This window comes from Myodes glareolus, chromosome 1, assembly GCF_982192425.1.
Source record: "Myodes glareolus chromosome 1, mMyoGla1.1, whole genome shotgun sequence".
Classification (NCBI taxonomy): domain Eukaryota; kingdom Metazoa; phylum Chordata; class Mammalia; order Rodentia; family Cricetidae; genus Myodes; species Myodes glareolus.
The window spans coordinates 2,507,279-2,528,877 of NC_142026.1; the positions used below are offsets into that span (position 1 = coordinate 2,507,279).

At 39.1% G+C, this 21,599-nt stretch overlaps 1 protein-coding gene across 1 annotated transcript in view; it reads right to left on the reverse strand.

Annotated features, from left to right (window-relative positions):
- LOC125399968 (kinetochore protein NDC80 homolog) overlaps positions 1–21,599 on the reverse strand; it is a 43,842-nt gene that overhangs the window by 16,384 nt on the left and 5,859 nt on the right. Inside the window, 11 exon segments of the mRNA XM_087903319.1 lie at positions 2,145–2,234; positions 3,965–4,117; positions 6,432–6,637; positions 10,199–10,343; positions 11,220–11,326; positions 12,878–12,971; positions 17,097–17,186; positions 18,861–18,906; positions 18,908–18,958; positions 21,096–21,268; positions 21,363–21,486. Of these exon segments, the coding sequence (XP_087759445.1) occupies positions 2,145–2,234; positions 3,965–4,117; positions 6,432–6,637; positions 10,199–10,343; positions 11,220–11,326; positions 12,878–12,971; positions 17,097–17,186; positions 18,861–18,906; positions 18,908–18,958; positions 21,096–21,268; positions 21,363–21,486 (1,279 nt within the window).

Sequence of the window (21,599 nt, forward strand, 5' to 3'; positions counted from 1 at the left end):
ACCTATACTGAACAAGGCCTTGTCTTAAATAAGAAAAGCATATTTGCCAAATACATTCCGATGCAATTATTGAGCTTTGCATTTTATGTCTGTCAGTGATTGGTTTAATTTTATTGTGATGCCTATAAGTTGTTGTACAGGCCTACAGTAGCCTCTTAATAATTATATGTTTATGTTCTATGACAACTTTCATCTATAAAAGTCATCTGACCTTTAATATTTGAAAGCATTCATCTGTAAAATAATTTGTTAATGAAACCTTTTCTTGAGAGTTAATCAATTTTACTTTTCTCTGGCTATTTTGACATTTCCATTTTGATATTTTATTGTTTATGCTGTCATCCATCTTAATATCTATTTTCTAAAACTTAGAAAGGTTAACCAGGGTAACCTTAGATTTGCTATGTAGCTCAGGCTAACCTTGAACTCAAGATTCTCCTCTCAGCTTCCAGAGTGTTGGGAGTGCTGGTACGCACCACCATGTCTAGCTCAATTCTTTTTAAAATAATTTAAGTGTCTGGGTGTTTTGTAAGCATATATAGATCATGTGCACACAATGCTCAAGGAGGCCAAGAGAGGGCATCAGATCCGTGGGACAGCAGTTACTAAGGGTTGTGATCAACCAGGTGGGTGCTGGGAATGAACACAGGCCCTTTGGAAGCACAAGTGCTCTAACTACTGAGCTAGCTCTTCAGCCTCTCGTCAATTATTATGTACATATATATTTATGCAGATAAATGTCTTCCCTGCATGTACGCATGTGTGTTACGTGCTCCTAGAATCAGAAGAACTGGAGTTACAGATGGTTTTGAGTTTCTGTGTGAGTGTAAGGAATTGAATTCTGGTCCTCTGCAAGAGCAACCAATGCTCTTAATCACTGAACAAACTCTCCAGTCCCAAATATATATATATATATATAGTTTTTGTTGTTGTTTTGTTTTTTGTTTGTTTGTTTGTTTTTTGAGCCATGAGTTTATGTAGCTCAGAACACTGGATTCTCCTGCTTTCCAAATCTGGGATTATAGGTATGTCCTACTGCACAAATGTTTAGATGATCAACTCTTTTGGTTTTCTGAGACAGGGTTTCTCTGTGTAGCCTCGGCTGTCCTGGAACTCACTGTGTAGCACAGGTTGTCCTCTAACTCATAGAGGTCCTCCTGCTTTTGGCTCCTGAGTGCTGGGATTAAAGGCGTGTGCTGCCACCACTACCACCAGGGGCTTCATCAACTTTTTCTTCCTTTCTTTTTCTATTTAAACACTTATGTTTATGTATATGAGTACTCCATCTGCACATACAACTTTACGTCAGACGAAGGCATCGAACCCCACTGTAGATGGTTGTGAGCCACCATGTGCTTGATGGGAATTGAACTCAGCACCTCTGGAAAAGTAAGCAGTGATCTTAGCCATTGAGATATCTCTTCAGCCCGTCAGCAACTTTTTTTTTAAAGATTGATTTTTGTTTAAATTTTTTGTTACTCAGACTAACTTGCACCATTACTAAACATAGACCATTTTTCATTTTAAAATTTCCTGGCTGTTATGTTTTTTAGATAGGGTCTTACTATGAGACCCAGCCTGGCCTGGAACTTGCAATCTTCCCCGCCTCTGATAACAAAGTGCTGGAACTGCCAGTACAAGGCAGACTCCTGACCTCTATTTGATTGAGGAGAGGAAAAGGTCTTCCTAGTAAAAGGTAGGTGTTTTGATTTTTGGTGGTACAGGGAATTGAACCCAGGGCTGCAGCCATATGCTAAGAAAGTACTTTACCACAGGGCCATGTTTGTAGCCCATAAGGTCAGATGCCAAAGAATGTCACACTGAAAACAACTTTGTGTGGATTACTTGAATAGCTATTTATGTAAAGCTGTGGGTTTTACTTACAGATTACTTTAAAAACCAAAAAGAATAAAACTGGGCGGTAGTGGCTCTCACCTTTGATCCCAGCAAATCCCAGCACTCAGGAGCCAGAGGCAGGAAAATCTCTGTGAGTTCAAGGCCAGTCTGTTCTACAGAGTGAGTTGCACCTACAGTCAGAGCTACACAGAGAAACCCTGTCTCAGACTAACCAGAATTTAAACCACATTGCTCAGCAATCACAAGTCACACTTGAGGCGAGGCTGCATTAAATGCACCACACTTACTTGCTCTAAAGTGGCCTCCAAAGCAATCTTTTTAGCTAAAGCCTTGCTAATTTCTTCCTCGCTTTCATCCAAGAGCTTTTGGAGAGGTACCTAGAAAATATATGAAATATGGGAGTCAAGATATATTATAAAATTCCCATGAGAAATGATTATATTATGACCTAAGAGAGATTCAGAGGAAAAAGAAAATAAAGCCCTGACATTTCAAGATTTCCCTGAAGGGCTACCACTTCTCCAGTCTGGCTGGAAGAACTGATTGGCGCCCAGCATGGTAATGACCTCCACGTAAAACCTGAGAGGGCTTTAAAAAAAGGGAAAGAGAGTTTAACACAGCTTTTGGCTGTTTGCTAGGACGTGCCATAGAGAGATTTCCTGTTTCAGCAATAGTGGCAGAAAAAAAGCTGCACCAGTTTAAAACGAAGCTTCCTGGGCCCTGCCACTGCCCGTGCAAACTTTGGCTATGGAGCATTTCTGGGCCCGGACATTTGTGTGCCCACTTGGGTTCAGGAACAAAGTAGCTGAGACCATGCCCCTGGCTTGACTCTTCCTGCCTGAATAAGCAGTGGGATCAGGTCTACTAGAAAGTGGCAGTTTTGAAATTCCAGTTTCTGGGCTGTGCCACCATCGCAATCTCTGTCTGGCTCCTGTGGGAGACAGAGCTTTTGAATAGAACATTTGGAATAAAGACTGCTGAACTTGCCTGAAGGTGAGATGGTCTTTCGGGGTTCCTGATTCAGGAAAAAGTCTGAGAGACATTCTGCAGGACACAGCAGATAGTGACTGAACTGCCTTTGAAATTTCCTGCCTCATGGAAATGTCTGCTGGATACTATGGCCCTGAAGGCCAAAGATGGATGCCCCAATGGTACAGAGGAACTTTGGCTGACTGTCCAGGCAGCGAGATGTCTCTGTCATTTCTAGAGTTTGGAAGTTGCTTATTTCTTGTTTATTTAGGTAATATTATATCCTTCTGGAGTCTTTGATGGAGTTGAATTAGTTATAGTTTTCCTTAATTATGATAAAAGATAAAATAGATACAAATAGTGTGACTGTAATTCTTGCTTTATAACTGTTTTGCTATATGTAATTTTACTATGTTAAAATGAAAGCCTTTCTTTTCTGTTTAAACAAAATAGGGAAAATGACGGAGGAGGGTCTTCTGTCAATTTGTTACTTACATTGGATAATTAATAAAGAAAGCTGCCTGGCCTGATAGGTCAGAACATAGGTAGGCGGGGAAGACAGAACTGAATGCTGGCAAGAAGGCAATGAGGCAGTCACCATGACTCTCCTCTCCAAGAGAGATGCAGGTTAGGAACATTCCCAGGAAGCCACCACCTCGTGGTGCTACACAGATTACTAAATATGGGTTAAAGCAAGATGTGAGAATTAGCCAATAAGAGGCTGAAAATAATGGGCCAGGCAGTGTTTGAATGAATACAGTTTCCGTGTAATTATTTCAGGGGTAAGCTAGCTGGATCCAGGCAGGAATGCAGCCTGCTGTTCCTTTTACAACTAACCATGCAAGTTTTTCCATCAGTAAAGCAGGCACCTGACATTTGCTAATGATGATCTCCCAAGAGTGACTGGAGGTAACTAGAAAACAAAGCTTACCTCAGATTGTTGACAAAGTCCTGATATGTTTTATTTGTAACCAATGTTTTAACGGATAGTTGGACCAAGTAAAGGAGGCAGAGAGGAAAAGGCTTTTAAAGTCAAAAGTCAGGTGTAAAATAAGACGTCTACCACTCAGAAGAAAGTGCTACTTCTTAGTCTAGTCCTATGGCACTATGGTAAAGTGAGGTTTGGACACAGACTTACATAAACTTGAGCCCTGTATTTGTCAAGGCATTTGGCACCAGCTTCAGGGTTAAACTTAATTTCAAAGTCATAACCTTTGGAATTTTCAGCACCTTTGGGAATAAGTTTTAACTTTCTAGCCAGTTTGTGGTAGTCTGTTAATTGTGCTTCGATCTGGAAGAGAACACAAAAAGAAATGTTAAAAAAAAAAAGCAGTCCTAGACTGTGTGGTTTTCAATCGTCATTTCTGTAACTCTACACAAGCTGTTATGCCAGTTTTTTAGTAGTTTGAGAATTAATGGATAGTAATTTTAAAATATATAAATTAAGAGTTTGGACAATAATTCTAAGGCTGTAATTGGTGAGCAGTGTGCGACTGTTCATTTACTCCATATAAATTAGAGTAAATCCATGTTTCCTTATCAACTAAAACTTACATTCTCAAACCATAAGTTAGAGTAAATCCATGCTTCATTATCAACTAAAACTTACATTCTCAAACCATAAGTTAGAGTAAATCCATGTTTCCTTATCAACTGAAACTTACATTCTCAAACCTAGATATAAATATGAAATAAGGTCAAAGTTTAGAGCTGGGCACACCTTTGATCCCAACACTTGGGATGCACAGGCAGGCAGATCTCTGTGAGTTTGAGGTCAGACTGGTCTACAGAGAGAGTTCCAGGACAAACAGGGTTACATACAGAGACACTCGGTCTGGAAACATACAAACACAAACACACACACACACACAAACACACACACACAGAGGAAAAAAAAACATAAACAAAGCAAAAACCCCAAAGTGTGTGAGGGGGAACCCAATAATTACATTTACACTATTAATACATTTTAATTACCCCAAATAAAAGAAATAGATAATTTACACTTCAAAGTATTATCTGAACTTATTGAAAAAAAAATGAGTAGTTCACATTTCTCTGTCCTGCAAGGCTACATCTGTTACCAGGGTGGTGCTCTTTCTCTCTAATGGAGTCCACAGTTTTCCCAAACTCTTCATTTACTTTTCAATGTGACCTATCTGTTCACTTTTACTAGCTGAATATAAGCTCTATAGAATCAGATGTTTATCTGTGTGTGTGTGTGTGTGTGTGTGTGTGTGTGTGTGTTTGTGCGTGCACATGTGTTCACATGCATGTGCATTTGTGTATCTTCTTCTCCCCTGGCCCTAGAACACAGCCTGGCAGTTTCTCTTCTCTTCTGTTACTCTCTAGGCCCAAGCGGCGGCCTGTTCTACTGCTTCCTGCTCCTCTTTTCAGTCTAATAAAAAAGCTTCTAGGAGTTCACTCCTTAAGTCTCTAGTTCTTTCTCCCATTATCGGTTCCCACGCTCAACACTTCTGATGATCTAGATGCAGCTGCAACCGTTATATTTCATAAGAGTTCTAGATGGCTATACTACCGGACTTAACAAGCAGGACAAAAATTTAGTACAGGAGAATAGGTTACAGATGAGTTTTTGTAACCTAGTCAGACCTTTGATACACTCTGCTCTTGGGTGCCCAGCCCACTAAGTTCTTTACTCATGGCCGGAGTTGGACCCCTCCCTAGACCACTGCTTACCTACCTCCTAGATGATTTTCTTCTTTCAGAGTGTCCAACTAAAAAATGCTATACCTTTTAGTGGCATAAACCCAATGTTTACTTATTCCAGAGATTTATAACCTCTCCCTTCTTATACAACCTCTGAGAGATAAGGTACTCTGAAGTAACTCACTTCAGATTAACTGATGTGGTCTAATTACATTTCATTTTCTTTTTTCTTTTTTTTTTCAAGACAGGGTTTCTAGGTAGCTTTAGAGACTGTCCTGGAACTCACTCTGTAGACTAGGCTGACCTTGAACTCACAGACATCAGCCTCTCTCTTCCTCTTACACTTCATTTTCTAAAGAAGCAAGTGGAGGCTATAAAAGGCTAGATGATACAGACTATGCATGCTGTTAATAAGAAATTACATGCTAAAGCTAAATCAAGTTTGACCAAATTCTAGGCTCTAAGACTGAGTGCCACATATATCCTTTTCTTGAGTACTACATATTGAACTTGATACCCTGAGCATGCTAACCTTACATTCCCTACTGATGCTAGCTCTTACAAATATGTATACAGATGTATACCTATTTCCTTTATACACAGGGAAGAAGGTTATCTACCAGGGTTAGGAGATAAGGGAAGATAGATGACTACTTACAATGAACTGCTTGCTCATTCTATGTTAGAATCACATACATACATTTATTTATTTGCTGAGATCTTAGTTCATCATCAGAAAACCGAGTTTATCTTAAATATGACTGATAAATATTAGAGGTGTTGATGAGCTGCCATAAGGCTATGAGTGTTTTAGCTGTGCTAAATGTCAGTGTTAGAAAAATTTATCCCACTACCTACTGAATTCCCCTTGGTTACCCAGGCCTTTACTAAGGTCTTCCATGATGAGTGGTCACTCAAAATACAGTATGACTTACCGCCTCTTTGCCTCTGGCATATTTTAATTCCTCATTCCACATTTGTTGCTTTTCAGTCTCTAGGTCTTTGGTTAATTTATTAATGGTCTCTTGCAATTCACTTTTTTCATGATTTATTTTCTCCATGTCTGCAACTGAGTACTTTTGGTTATCAACAATGTTCTGTAGCCGAGCATTCTCCTGTCTCATTGCTTCACATTCTAATTCTGCAAGAGAAGAAACAAAAGCTTTCAAAAAATTCAAAAAAAAAATAACTCTACAGAGAAACTGATGGCACCATTTAAGATTGTTTAAATTCAACTTTATACATATACATCCTTTCTTATGGATAAGTGACCTTACCTCACTAATGACATAAGTCATACAACTAGAGCTTTAGGTTGATATCTTCCATGTTTGGCTTACTACAGTGTCAGAAAGAAGGATCTGACAAATTGTGGCTCCATCCAAAGTTACATTTAAAACTTTTAAACAGGCATAGTTCAACTTTGTTAATGTTCATTTTAAATACTTCTAATACTCTTTTACAAATTTGAACTATTCAGAAATGTGGTTTTTACACAATCGTTGATAAACTCTGAGCTGGCTTAAGTAACATTATGCCTCTATTATATCTCTGCACAAAAGCATGATAGATCTACAGAATCTAAGTATGTCCTACTCATTTGTAGTCATGAATGGCTTTAAGTAATCAAGGAAGTTAACCTAGTCAGAGAATTAAAACAAATGGCAGATGATATTATTCTCTTATCTACTCAGCTGGCAATTTTTGGGATGTAATATTCTCCTGAGAATAACGAGGCACTATAGTGGTGTGGTTAGTAAAGAGTCTGTGGTATGAGAAAAGGAGGGCCTGAGTTTAGATCCAGAACCCACATAAAAGTTGGCCATGGGGCACGCATCTGTGCCCCTCATGTTATGGGTGGAAGGAGGTCAGACACAGATCCCTAGAGGTCAGTGGCAGCCAGCCTAGCTGAATAGATGAGTACCAAATTTAGAGAGATTCCATGCTTCAAAGTAAGGTGCAGAGTGATCAAGGAAGACCTTGCTGTTAATCTTCAGCTTCCACATGTATGCACGTACCACACATGTACATAAACCCACACATAGACATACATATGCCACGTTCTATACACTCACAGAAAAAACATTTGTGCTAATTCTTTGAATTATGTGTAAAGAAAAGTATAATATTAGTATTGGTTTAATTACATTGGGACTAAGAGAATAGTCTATGATATGGAATAGCAAAGGACATTGATCAGGGGCTAAGAAAACAGTAAGACTTCCTTTAGAGCAAACACAATATGCACAATTGGAGTAATTTGTATAAACTTGATTTTAGTATATACTATGTGACAATTATAAGCCTTGGTTTTGTAGATGATCAGAACTACATAGACAAAGAATTACATCCAAATCTCTAAGGACCATCTTCACAATCTACATATGATAGACATAAATTGGGAAATCCTGAAGGAAGAAATTACAGAATTCTAGGGAAACTGCAGCTCTCCTTATATTTATTTTTAAACTGTAGTTTAATGGCTCTGTGACTGAAGTCAACTTCTGCTCTGTTTCTGGCATCACAGACGTTAGCAAGTACTTTGTGTCATATTATTTTCCAAAGCTTAACTACAGTTGGCATGTGCTCCTGAATCTAATGTTAGGAAGATGCAGGACACTCAGGAGCATCCTTTGCTATGCTGTTGCATGTGGAGGATTGGGGCACGAGCAGCTTTCCACTTTGTTTTTAATCCGTTTCAGCTGCGGACTTGCTTACACGGCACTGATAGAGGATACAACAGTTACAGGCAGCCCAAGGAGGCAGAGCTCCAGAGTCTAGCTGGTTAGGGCCAGTAACATGCTCAGCAGGCAGAGTCCTTGCTGAGCAAGCCTACCAAACTGAGATTGATACCCAGAACTATGTAAAGCTGCAAGGAGAGAATGGACTGCAAGAGCTGTCCTCTTACCTACACTTGTATCCTGTGGCATGTTCTCACACACATAACATACACGATACACGTACTAAACAAAACTATAAAATGGGATTTGGTTTATAATGAAAAACAATATATTTATATAGGATATATTAGAATGTACCATAAACATATAAAATTATAGTTTTTATTACACATCATATATAGTTATAAATCTACATATAATGTATTCTTATATTGAAAACACATACAGGTTCATATTCAGAGGACGTGTGTTCTTAGAATAGGTTGTCTGTTGGCTTCAAAAAGCCCTGTGCTTAAGCCAGACAGGAACAGCAGTGCACATCTATAATCCTAGTATTTGGGATGCAGAGGTAGCTTGACGGTCAAGAGTGGAAGCCAATCAGGCTTGCTCAGTGAAACTGTTCAAAACCAAAAAAAGCCATGTACTGAGAATGCTGGAAGTTACAGTGGGCTAGGAAGGGCCACACATGTCTCAAACATGCAAATATCACCTCATCTGGAAAATGGTCTTCACACAAGGAATTGGGAATGCTGACATGAGAGAACCCTGGATTATGCAAGTGTGCCTTAAATATCACCATAGGTATCACTGGAGGATAGAGGCAAATGGAGAGTTCATGCAGATAGGAAGATGAAGACATAGGGACCAGAGAGATGCTCAGCAGTTGAAGCACTTAGTGTTCTTCCAAAGGGCCCAGGTTTAGTTTCCAGGGCCTACATGGGTAACTTACAACCATCTGTGACTCCAGTTCCAGCAGATCTGACACCCTCTTCTGACCTGAGGGTATCAGGTAGACATGTGGTACACATAAACTTAACATACACATAAAATTTAAAAAAGAGCTGGGCAGTGATGGCACACAGCTTTAATCCCAGCACTTGGGAGGCAGATCTCTGTGCATTCAAGGCCAGCCTGGTCTAAAACAGAATTCGAGGACAGCCAGGACTACATGGGGAAAACCTATGTCAGGAGGAAAAAACAAACCAACAAACCAAAGAAGATGGAGGTAGAGATTAGGGTTATGTAGACATAAACCCAGGTATGCTGTTGGTCACAGAAAAACAGATTCTTCCTGAGTACTTTTGTAAGAACATAATTATTGGCTCTTTGATTACATTTGGAGCTATGAGAGGAAAAAAATAATTATTACTTGGTGCAGGACAGTCGTCTATATTCTGTCAATCATGTTTTAAATAAACGCTGATTGGCCCGTAGCCAGGCAGGAAGTAGAGGTGGGTCAAGGAGAACAGAAGAATTCTGGGAAGGAGGAAGCCCATTCCTTCCCAGTCCTGTCCCAAACACAGAAGAAGGAAGATGTGATTGCCCCACTGAAAAAGGTACCAAGCCATGTGGTTAACATAGATAACAATGGGTTAATATAAGTTATAAGAGTTAATATGGGGCTAGAGCTAATGGGCCAATCAGTTTATTATTACTATAGACCTCTGTGCGATGTCTTTGGGGATAAAAGGCTGTGGGTCCTGGTGGGATGACAGAAACCAGGCAGGACGAAAACCCAGACAACAATTAATATTTGGGTTTTTTTGAAACAGGGTCTCACGATATAGTCTGGCTGTCCTGGAACTCATTTTGTAGACCATGCTGGCTTCAAACTCACAGAGATTCACCTGCCTCTGCTTCCCACGTGCTAGGATTAAAGGTGTGTGCTACTGCGCCTGGCTGGAAGAACTAATACCGAAAACTTGATAACTGCTACAGAAAGTTATCAAAGAAGGAAAGGGTCACATAGCTGTTTACTGAGGCCCACAGGACAATCTCCATGATCCCTTAGCTCTGCTTACCTAGTCTCCCAATTTCTTCATCAAGACCACTCAGTTGCTGGTCTAGGATGGACGAATGGGACTCAAAACTGCTCATGTATGCTTTAAACTTTTGAACATCTTCTTGCAAGGAAGTTTTGAGTTTCTTCAATGATACTAGTCGATTCTTGAAGAAGAAAAGCATATTAAGTTAGTTATGTCTACCAAAAAGCATTCTGTGTTTTAAAGAAAGCAATATTATTTACACTTATCTTAGAGGAAGTCAAAAGAACTAAAAAAAAAAAAAAGAACTTTGGTATGACTACTGTAATGTAATAATTTAATGAACGATTTCAGTTTAGGATAGGGAAAGACCAAGGATAATGTAGAAACACACATACTTAATATCTGATTACTTTTTAGAACAATCTGCATGCTCCACTAATAAAACCAAGATAAAGATTCTGCTACCAGGTTTGGAAAGTTGGCTCAGGGTTACGAGCGCTGCCTGCTTTCACAGGTCCTGGGTTCGGTTTAACAACTCTCTGTATCTTGAGTTCAGATTTGACATCTTCTTCTGTTCTCCACAGGCACTGTGAGCATGTGGTACACAGATATGCATGTAGGCAAAATACCCATACATATTAAAATAAACACCCACATTATCATCTTGCTTTTATAAAAACATGCATGTTACCATATACTCTATAAGCCAGTTTGATACCACCATGGTTTCACTACCTATACTCAGGACCTCTTGAGAACAATGTTTCTTGCAAGTAAATACAAAAGGGACCCTGTTCAAAGGGTAGTTTGGGCCTTATGTAAACAGGCAGGAAGCTTTCATCATATTCCCAGCACCATTAGTTCACGACTAGTAGACCACAAGGAAAAACAAAGCACCACAGATACCACACATGGCTTCCCTGAAAGTCTATACCATCTCACCTTTAAGAAGCTTATTTGTGAACCCATTTAAAAATACCTTCCATAAGAGGGTCTTTTCAAACAGGCTGACGAGTCTAAAGAGATGTCAAGTGAGTTCAAAAACATGGTTACTAACCGGTTCTTTTTCTCTTTCTTGCTCCAATTTTGCAATCTGTTCATTGAGTTCTTTGTTTTCTTCTGCTAAAGACTCCAGCTTGGACGCATCTACCTTATATAAATCCTCTGGAAAAAAGCCCAAACACCTCATCAGAATCAATCTACAGCACCCTTCAAGTTTTCAGTACCTTATTCCTCCTTTTCCCCCAATGCAGTAGATACTACCTTCTAAAATAGCAAGTGTTATTTTTACTCCATGGAATAGCCTATTGCCCTCAACCTGCTTAAGCTTTCCTTCATAGCACCAGTTGTTATTGGCCTTATGGTTCCTCATTTAATTACCATTACTTTCTTTCCAACAGAATAAAGTCAAGATTTTCTGTTCCTCATAACTGCGTTTTTGGTGCCTGGCACACAGTTGGTATGTAAAAATATTTGGGTAGATTAGTTCATATGTTTAACTATATATAGAAACATTAAATAACTCATTAAATGGTTTCCATATTAGATCACAATGAATTTTCCCTTTTGTGTGTTAGGCATGTTTATGTTGTCATGTGTGCATACAGAAGTCAGAAGTTACATTGTGAGCCTTACTCAGCTGTTTCCATCTAAAGTCTTAGGTAAGGTCTCTCCCCAGTCTGATCAGTTTCACTGGCTGATGAGCTCTAGGGATCTCAGGTCTCTACTTTCCACCTGCTACACTCGACATTTTTTTTATTTTTATTTTTTTTATTTTATTTATTTATTTATTATGTATACAATATTCTGTCTGTGTGTACGCCTGCAGGCCAGAAGAGGGCACCAGACCCCATTACAGATAGTTGTGAACCACCATGTGGTTGCTGGGAATTGAACTCAGGACCTTTGGAAGAGCAGACAATGCTCTTAACCTCTGAGCCATCTCTCCAGCCCCTACACTCGACATTTTTATGGGTGTCAGAATTAGACACAAGTTCTCATGCTTGTTGAGGATGTACATTACAGACTGAACCATTTCTCTTGCCCTCACGTTTGGCCTTTTTAAATGTATGGAGGATATTTACACCAGCTGGAGTGTCTTCTACTCTTACATCCCTAGTACATCCTAAGGAATGTTGGTTTTCCCCTCTGACCTTTTGTGCCATAGGTATCAAAGTGATATTCCCCCATCACTAGGTAATACTGAGAGAAAAATGGCATATATGGAAATAGAATGGCTTGTTAACTTCCTCTGTCTCCTCTCTCTCTCTCTCTCTCTCTCTCTCTCTCTCTCTCTCTCTCTCTCTCTCTCTGTCATTCTTCCTTTTTTTCTTCCCCCTGAAACAGCCTTTCTCTGTAAAGCCTTGACTCTCCTGGAACTTACTTTGTGACCCGCATGGCCTCGAACTCTGCTTCCCAAATGCTGGGACTAAAGGCATGTACCACCATAACCTGGCTCATTTGGTATTTTTTTACATTGCTTTCTAGTTCACTAAGTTTCAAAGAGGTCAAACATGTCTTGAATTCACATAGCCAGAAAGGGGTATGACTCAGGGCTGACTACTTTTTGCTTAACTATTACTTGTCCCCATTAAAGAACCATCAAAGACCAATTCATAGGTACCCACCTCATAAAGTAGCTAATGAAAACATCAGGCATGACAAAACAAGCAGGCACCCAGAGTTAAGTGGCAGCACAGCAGGGAGGGCACTTACTCAGCTTGGACTGCAGCTCTGCATTAATCTCTTGCAAGTTGTCAGCACCGGTCATGAAACTCTCATAGCATTTGATGGTGTATTCCAGAAACAACTGATTGTGATGAGCAGATTTTAAAAACAAAGACATGATTCTCTATTCAGTTTGTTTTATTTTTTTTTCTAATTGGAAATTTAAATGTGAATAAAAACGGAGTAGGCATTTATATAAATTCCTTAGAAGAGATTGAAAACCTGTCATAAACTGTGCTATAAAGATGTACACAATCTATTACTTCTAAACATGGATAGGGATGAAATACACAATTTGGGTAGATATTTTGAAGTCAACCCAGGAAGCTTACTACAAAATATAATTTGACATTAAATGCACAAACTTAGTCTTCTTTAAGAAGAATGCTGGGGCTGCCGAGGCTCAGTGGTCCTCCTGCACAGGACCTGGTTTGTTCCTGTCACCAACACGGCACCACACAACTATTCACAGCCCCAGTCCCAGGGGATCTGATGCCTTCTCTGACTTCCTGGGACAATAGGCACAGAGATGGTTCACACATGTATGCAGGCAAAATATGTCTAAACATAAAAAACATATAACACGTAACAATAATAATGATGATGATCATGATGAAGCTGAGGCTACAGAGATAGCTCAGTGGTTGAGAGTAATTGCTGCTAATGTAGAGGAGCTGGTTTTGGTTCTCTGTACAACTCTATATAATGCTAGTCCAGAGGATCTGACAAACTCTTTTGGCCTCCGTGGGCACTGCACAGACTTACATGCAGGGAAATCATACACACACAGAAAATAATAGTATTTTTTTAAACAAAGACTCAGACAAACAAACCAGAACAAAAGCTCTGAGTCACTACTATGCATCTATAAGATTGGCAGAGAAAAAAAAGGATTTCCACGTTATGAAAAATTGAAATGGATTATGATTATCTAACTTCAATTAGACAGACAGGGACTAATTATGAAAGTCAGAAACTTCAGGTGAATAATGTCGCAAAAGGTGGAGTCCTGAGAGGAGACTATTACAACTGTGACCCAAGAGAAAGTTCTGTTTTCAAACATGAATCATTTTGCCCAGTGTAGTTCAGCCTGCCTTGGAACTCACTATGTAGCCCAGTGTGGCCTCTGACTGGTGATTCTCCTTCCTCAGCCTCCCTGAATGTTGGAATCATAGTGTCTCACGGCACGTGACTCTGAGAATGGCTACTCAGAGTATTCCACAGTCTAGATAAAATACGTATTTCCCAAGACAGACACACACCCTTTCACCAATACTGTGCTTACTAAGAAACCCTCTCATGACCCTGTTGATGTGGAAGAGAAAGCATACATAGGCAGTAAACATTCCTGTAAGCAGAAAGGGAGCCCTCTGGTGGTGAACGACAATACCTTCATGCTACTTCAGTCTGCTCTCTTGTGAATCACTCTCCTTAGGTGTGGTAAGTTTGAATCTTAGGTAGTTTGTAGTCCCACAAACCTGACGGCCAGAATCTGTGTTGTCCTGTGATAAACTGCACTAGAAGTGGAATCTGCTGTACATGCCCTGCCATGAGAGCTCTTCCCTAGGAGCTTTGCTGTTACTGCTGAGGGGCTGACAGAGCCCAGGGCTCTGGAGGCTTCAGGCAAGCGCTCTGGAAAAGCTCTGTCTCCAGCCTGAGAATTCTCAAGAGGAAAAGATCAAAGGTTCTCCAGCAGCCTCTGCAGCCTGGATCACTGCTTAATATGGCACGTTCATTCTTGTTTAAAACAAAGGGGTGGGTTGGTTGGACAGCTGAGTGGGTGAAAGTCCTTCCTCTGCAAGTCTGCCCACTTGAGTTTGAGACCCAGGGTCTATAGTGGGAGGAGGAGTCAACTTCTGAAAGCTGTCCTCTGATCACACCCGTGCTTGTGACACACATGAATGTACACATATGCACTCTGAGGAACAAAGGTCATTGATACTATGCTAGTCAGTTAATATAACTGTAAACTATTTCTCAGCCATTAATAAAGATGAGACTGGAATGACTGCCACTTTCATTTTGTGAGACAGGCTTTAACCAGACACATTTAAAACTAGTGCACGGAGCAATTTTTTATTCTGAGAAGTCTTTGGTCCTTAAAATATACCAGGCAACATGCATAATTCAAAGTTTATTCTCGAGCTAAAGTTTGTATTTTAGAATACAGTGGGGTTTGCCTTGCATTTTATGTTCTAATAAAGCATTTGGGACCAACTTATACTTATGTTTTTAAAAATCATTGGTGCAGGACAATTGCCTATATTTTGTTAATTATGTTTTAAATAAATGCTGATAGACCAGAAGCCAGGCAGGAAGTATATGTGGGACAACCAGAGACGAAGTAGAGGTAGGTCAATGAGAACAGGAGAATTCTGAGAAGAGGGAAGCTCCCTCTTCAGTCCTGTCCAGACATAGAAGCAAGATGTGACTATGTTGCTGAAAAAGGGCTTACAAAGATGTGAACTTTGTAAGCCATGTGGCTTACAAAGATAAGAACAATGGGCTAATATAAGTTATAAGAGTTAATAAGAAGCCTGAGGTAATGGACCAATCAGTTTATAACTAATGTAGACCTCTGTGTGATTTCTTTGGGACTTAATGATTGTGGGAACTGGGCAAGACAGAAACCTGGCCAACAAATAGTTACTTTTCTCTTTGTCATTTATGATCTCCCATTTTTTAGTTTTCTGAGTGCTGAGGTTATGGGAGTGTACCACCATACCCAACAATTAGCACAACTACTTTTGGAAGTGGTAACTGAGCTAAGTAACAATATACCTAACTATAGCAGCCTAAACAAAATAAACAAGAACAACCTATATGCAGTATTTTAAGAGTCAATATGTATCAGTCCTGTAGTCTCAGCTACTTGTGAAGCCAAAGCCGAAGGTCTGTGAGTTCAAGGCTTTCCTTGAGTACAGAGTAGTTGAAGGCCAGTCTGAACAATTTCTGAGAACTTTTTGGCATGAGGTGCCTGGAATTCAAGCTCCAGCAATTCCCTAATCCCTCTGTTCACCATATAGTTATGTTTTGTCTTGACAAATAATTACATTAAAGTAAGAAACAGGAGGGAAAAAACCTAATATATATATATAATATATATATATCACACATATATTAGTTCCAATACATTTCTTTCTTCTTTCTTTCTCCTTCCTTCCTTTCTTTCTTTCTTTCTTTCTTTCTTTCTTTCTTTCTTTCTTTCTTTCTTTCTTTCTTCATTTCTATCTTTCTTTCAGTTCTTCCTTTTGAGACAGGTCTCACTATGCAGCCCTGGCTAGTCTGGGATTTATTATACAGACCAGGCTGGCCATGAACCCTTAGAAGACTGCCTGCTTCTGTCTCCTGAGTGCTGGGATTAAAGGGGTGCACATGGTTAAATTTGCATTTTTCAGTTAACATTTTAAAGTTTTTGTGGTTAGTAATTTAAGGAAGTTATAATGTCATTTCAATAGTAGGCTCACAAAGTTTTTTAAAAGATCATTTTAAAAAGATTTATTTACTTATTATGTATATAATGTTCTTTCTGCCTGTACACCTCCATGCCAGATGAGCTCACCAGGTCTCATTACAGATGGTTGTGAGCCACCATGTGGTTGCTGGGAAATGAACTCAGGACCTTTGGAAGAGCAGTCACTGCTCTTAACCTCTGAGCCATTTCTCCAGCCCCAGAACCATTTTATTTTACTAAAAATATTTTCCTTTAGATTGATCTATTTCATATGCATTTTGCTTGTGAATGGCTTTCCATGTTGTCAATCCCAGCATTTGGAAGAGAGACAGAGACATCTCTTTGAGTTAGGAGCAGCCTGGTCTACATAGAAAGTTCTAGGACAGTCAGGAATATGTAGTAAGAATTTGCGCAACCTTGCCAAGGCCACTTTTGAGGCCATCTCCATGATATACAGTTACCTGACCCCTAACCTCCAGAAAAAGACTATCTTCAACAAGTCTCCTTATCAAGAATTCATTGACCATCTGTAAAAACTCACAACAGAGTCTTTGCTCAGAAGACATAGGCTCCATATGAGGCCACCACATGAGGGATTTTAAACAGGAAAAATTAGTGAATTAAATCTGGTTTAAAAAAAATCAACCTTAGAAGTTTCCTAGAAAGCAAAAGACATGTTCTATAAAAGAATACCTTTTAGTGAAGAATATAAAAGCATCCTCTCTCTATATTGTTAATAGTAATATATAGTACCTTATTATGTTTTACACCCTCTTCACTTTCTTCTCCACAAGCCAGCCCGTCATCAAATTGAGGTGCTCTTTCTTTCATTGCACGATAAATCTAATTAGTACACAAACAACACATTAGATTAGTGGAGTTGATAGTTTGTAAAATTCATGCTTTTTTTAATAGATTTGTTATTATATAAACAGTGTTCTGTGAGGTCAGAAAAGGGCATTGGACTCCCTGTAGCTGGAGTTACAGGTAATTGAGAGTCAAAAAAAAAACAAATCAAAACAACAACAACAAAAAAACTGGATATAATGCCAAGGACTGGTGGTTACAGTCAAGACTACCAGTGAAATTGTTTCTATTCCAACATGGTGAACCAAAATAACCACTCATCATTTCCCAGCCATTCCTTTCTCATAGGCAAAGAAACATGACAACAAAACCAAACCAAACCCAACAATACTCCTCCCAAATCATTGGCTCAGTTTGAGACAGAAGGGAATTGATACAAAAAAGGTTCAAATTAAATGCTGGATTAAAAGCTGGATGCAGTGGCATATACCTGTAGTTCCTGCTATTTACCAGATTGCAGTGGGAAGATTATTTGACCCCAGAGTACAGACTAGGCAACATGGTGAGATTCACTCTCAGAAAAAAACAACCAACCAACCAACCAACCAACCAACCAAAGAAGAAAAGTTTCAAATTAATAGCAAAAACACATAGCAAGATATAGAACTAAGTAAACAAACAGTTTTAAAGTTTCCACACAGGTAGACTTTGAAACAGTAATGGCTCTCCATAGGCATGCAATGCTCACACATGCCTGCATAGAGACAGGGTTTCTCTGCATAGACCAGACTGTCCCCGAACTCAGAGATCTGCCTGCCTCTGTCCTGAGTGCTACGACTAAAGGGGTGTGCCATCACATCTGGAGGCTGAGTATTTTTAATTGCTATAGTTTTCTTGGAGGAATATTTGTTAGTATGTAGAATAAAGAGCTGCTACAGATTAACATGGCACTGGTTTACAGAAAAATTTTTTTGCTTAAAAATGTAGTACACTCTAAAATAAGTAGGGTAAACATGTTAGGCAACATTAAGTCATGTGCTATACTTTTCTATGGCTGCAACACAGATTTATATCAGCTTCACCAGAGATGAGCAATTTTTCAATGGTTCCATCACTAAGTGACACAATTAGTTCATATCTGTGATAATCTTATGGGACCACCATGCCATCCATCAATGACTGAACATCAGCGTGTGACACATGATGTACACAATTTTAGAGTAAGCAGGACTTTGAAACCTACATCCAGGGCTGAACTGCACCTCAATGACAGATCTACCCACGGTTCAACTCCTATACCACAAAACCAAATCAAATTATATCCAAAGGAAATGACTTAAAAGTTACCTGTAAGTTGGGAGAATATGCATTCGATATTTCCCTATTTTTGTGGTTAATACTGATTTCATTTTTAAGAAAGGAGAAAATGAATTTTGCAAAGAAAAATGATGTGGGTTTATTTTTTTTCTAAAGTGTAAAACCCCAAGAAAACAATCTGCCAAGCAGAGCAGAGCGTAGGGAGAATGCTCACCATTCTTACACTAACAGTTTGAAGAACTTCAAATCAAACGTGCTTTGAAAGCAGAAGCAGGTTTTGAGACAAGTAGTAAAAGTCAGATTGGGAGAGAAATAGAAAATCATTGTGTGGAAAAACAAAAGAAAACTAAAACTAAACATTTAAAGGTAAGATTTAAACTATCAATCAAATACCTTGATGCAGTCTATCAGCCATACCAAGGCTGCCACGATGTGAGGCATGAGGGGTTCCCACTGCATACATGTAGCTCTTGTACAGTGCAAAAGGATACCTATAAGAAACAGGAAGATAAGGAGCAACCATGTTAGCAAGCATAAAGGCTACAGAAACAGTGTATTTCAAAGTGGCACATACACCTGCTGAGAAGATATTTGAGTCTACTCTGAAGATTTTATTCATCATTGATTTTTGTGTATTTATTCACATTCCACAGATTATTTTGTGTGGTGTTTAACAGCTAAGTTTAGAAGGATTCTCCTAAAAAGCCCCTTTTCATTTTCCTACATTCAATGTACTTCTATTACTCATTAGTGATTTTCTGTCACTAAATCTACTTTCGTCCCTGTGTCTCCAAACAAACAGCTTTCCTTCCTTAGTTTTCCCAAGTGTTAGGATCACAGGTGTGCAACACCACATCTGATCTGTGCTTGTCTTTATTTATAATGCTTTTAAACTTTATCTCTCTGCTGGTTAACTTTGTCGACTAGACACAAGCTAGAGTCATCTGGAAAGATGGAAGCTCAATAAAGGAATTGTCTTCATTAGGCTGGCCCATGGGCATATCCATAGAGCACTCCCTTAACTCATGCCTGACGGGAGAGGGCTAGTCCACTGTGTGCAGTGCCACCCGAGTAGGTAGTAATGGACTGTAGGAGAAAGCAAGCTGAGCAAGCTATGGAGAACTAGTCAGTAAACAGCTTGACTTCATAGTTCACACCTCGGTTCCTGCTCCAGTTTCTGCCCCTAATTCCCTTGATAATTAACGTAATAAACTCTTCCCTCCGCTAGCTTTTTTTTAAAAAGATTTATGTATTTATGTATGTATGTATTTATTTATTTATTTATTTATTATGCATACAATGTGCCGCTGGCATGTATGCCCACACACCAGAAGAGGGGGCTAGATTTCATTACAGATGGTTGTGAGCCACAATGTGGTTGTTGGGAATTGAACTCAAGTCCTGTGGAAGAGCAGGCAGTGCTCTTAACCTCTGAGCCATCTCTCCAGCCCCCTCTGCTAGTTTTATTCTGTGTTTTATTCAAATACCATGAAAACAAAATAAGACAATCTCATTGTTTTCATCAGACCTTACTGCTATGGTTTTGCCGCCGTCAACTGTGGTGATCAGGCTGCACTTTATGTTTTCTTGAGACCGGGACTAACTGAGTAGCTTTGGCTCGCTTGGTATTCATCATGTAGACCAGGGTAGCCTTGAGTTCAGAGGATCTATTTGCCTCAGCCTTTGGAGTTCTGAGATTAAAGACCTACCACCATTCCGGGCTGTACTTTATATTCCTCACTGTTTGGGCTTTATGTTCTATCACCTAAACTTCTGTTATAATGGACTGCTATGGTTTGAATGTTCATTCTGCAGCATTCATGTTGGGAACTTAGTCCCCAGAGTCAGATACTAATGATACAAAAACATGAGGCTTCTGGCAGGTGAGCAGCCCTATGAATAAATCTATTCCAATACAAATGGGTGTTTGAAGGCACGACCTTGTTATAAAGATAATTATTTTCTGACACACATGCTCCTCCTTGTCATATGATACCGTCTGGCAAGTCATGACCCACCAAGAAGGCCCTTCCTTATTAGAGGCTGAGTACATGCTGATGCCATGCTTCTGGGCTTTCCATCCTTTATAACCATGTGTTAAGCCAGTCACACGTGTGTGCTTGTGTGTGTGTGAGTGTGTATATATATATATATATATATATATGGTGTGTTGTAAGCCTATAGAACTTTTGTACCTAGTAGTCTTATATATATATCACATAAATATATATTTAATATTTATGTATATTGTGGGTTTGCCTATAAATATGCATACCATATGTGTGCCGGGTGACTGTGGAAGTCAAAAAAGGAATCATTGTATATGACTGTGAGCCACAATGTGGGTGCTGAGAACCTAAGCTGAGTCATCTTGAAGACTGGCCATCTCTTTAGCTCCGTATCTCCTATATTTACCAATTACCAAGCATCAGTGTTTAGTTACAGGAACAAAAAAAGTTGAATATGCTACAATCTATCAATTTTCCTTTCTCTTCAGTTCATTCTACACATACTGTTCACAGTGATCATCCTAAAACTGAACCTACTAATTCAAAGTACTCACAAACTTATAATATGTGTTTCTTCTGTGTTCTAATAACTTCTTAGACTAAAAATTATATTACATACCCAAGGTCTTTAAAAATTCTTGGAACAACTTCTTCAAATTTCTTGACAGGAAGTTCATATGATGGGCACAGGAAGCCATAAAGAAAGGCAAAGATCTTTAGGAAATCTTTAGTTGATGGGGCTTCTAGAGACTTGATGGATACACTATGTACATAATCATTTTCTGTAAGAAACTACAATCATTTTTATGAAGTATTAAAAATTTTGGATTGGAAAAAATGTTTGGAGAAAAAACACTGAAATCAGACAATGTAAATTATAGAATACCTCATAGAGCTTTTGAATACACTGCTGAATAAATGATTTATCCTTAAGTGGTCTTGGGTCCTTGATTTTTTCAGACCTGGAAAATATACCAGGTTGACTATTAATGGATGAATGCCCACTAGTCCTAGAAGAATATTTTAAGAAGGCAATAAAAAACATTTCCTTCTGTGTTCAAGTCTGCATTATTTCAAGGCTATTCATCATACACACACACACACACACACACACACACACAAA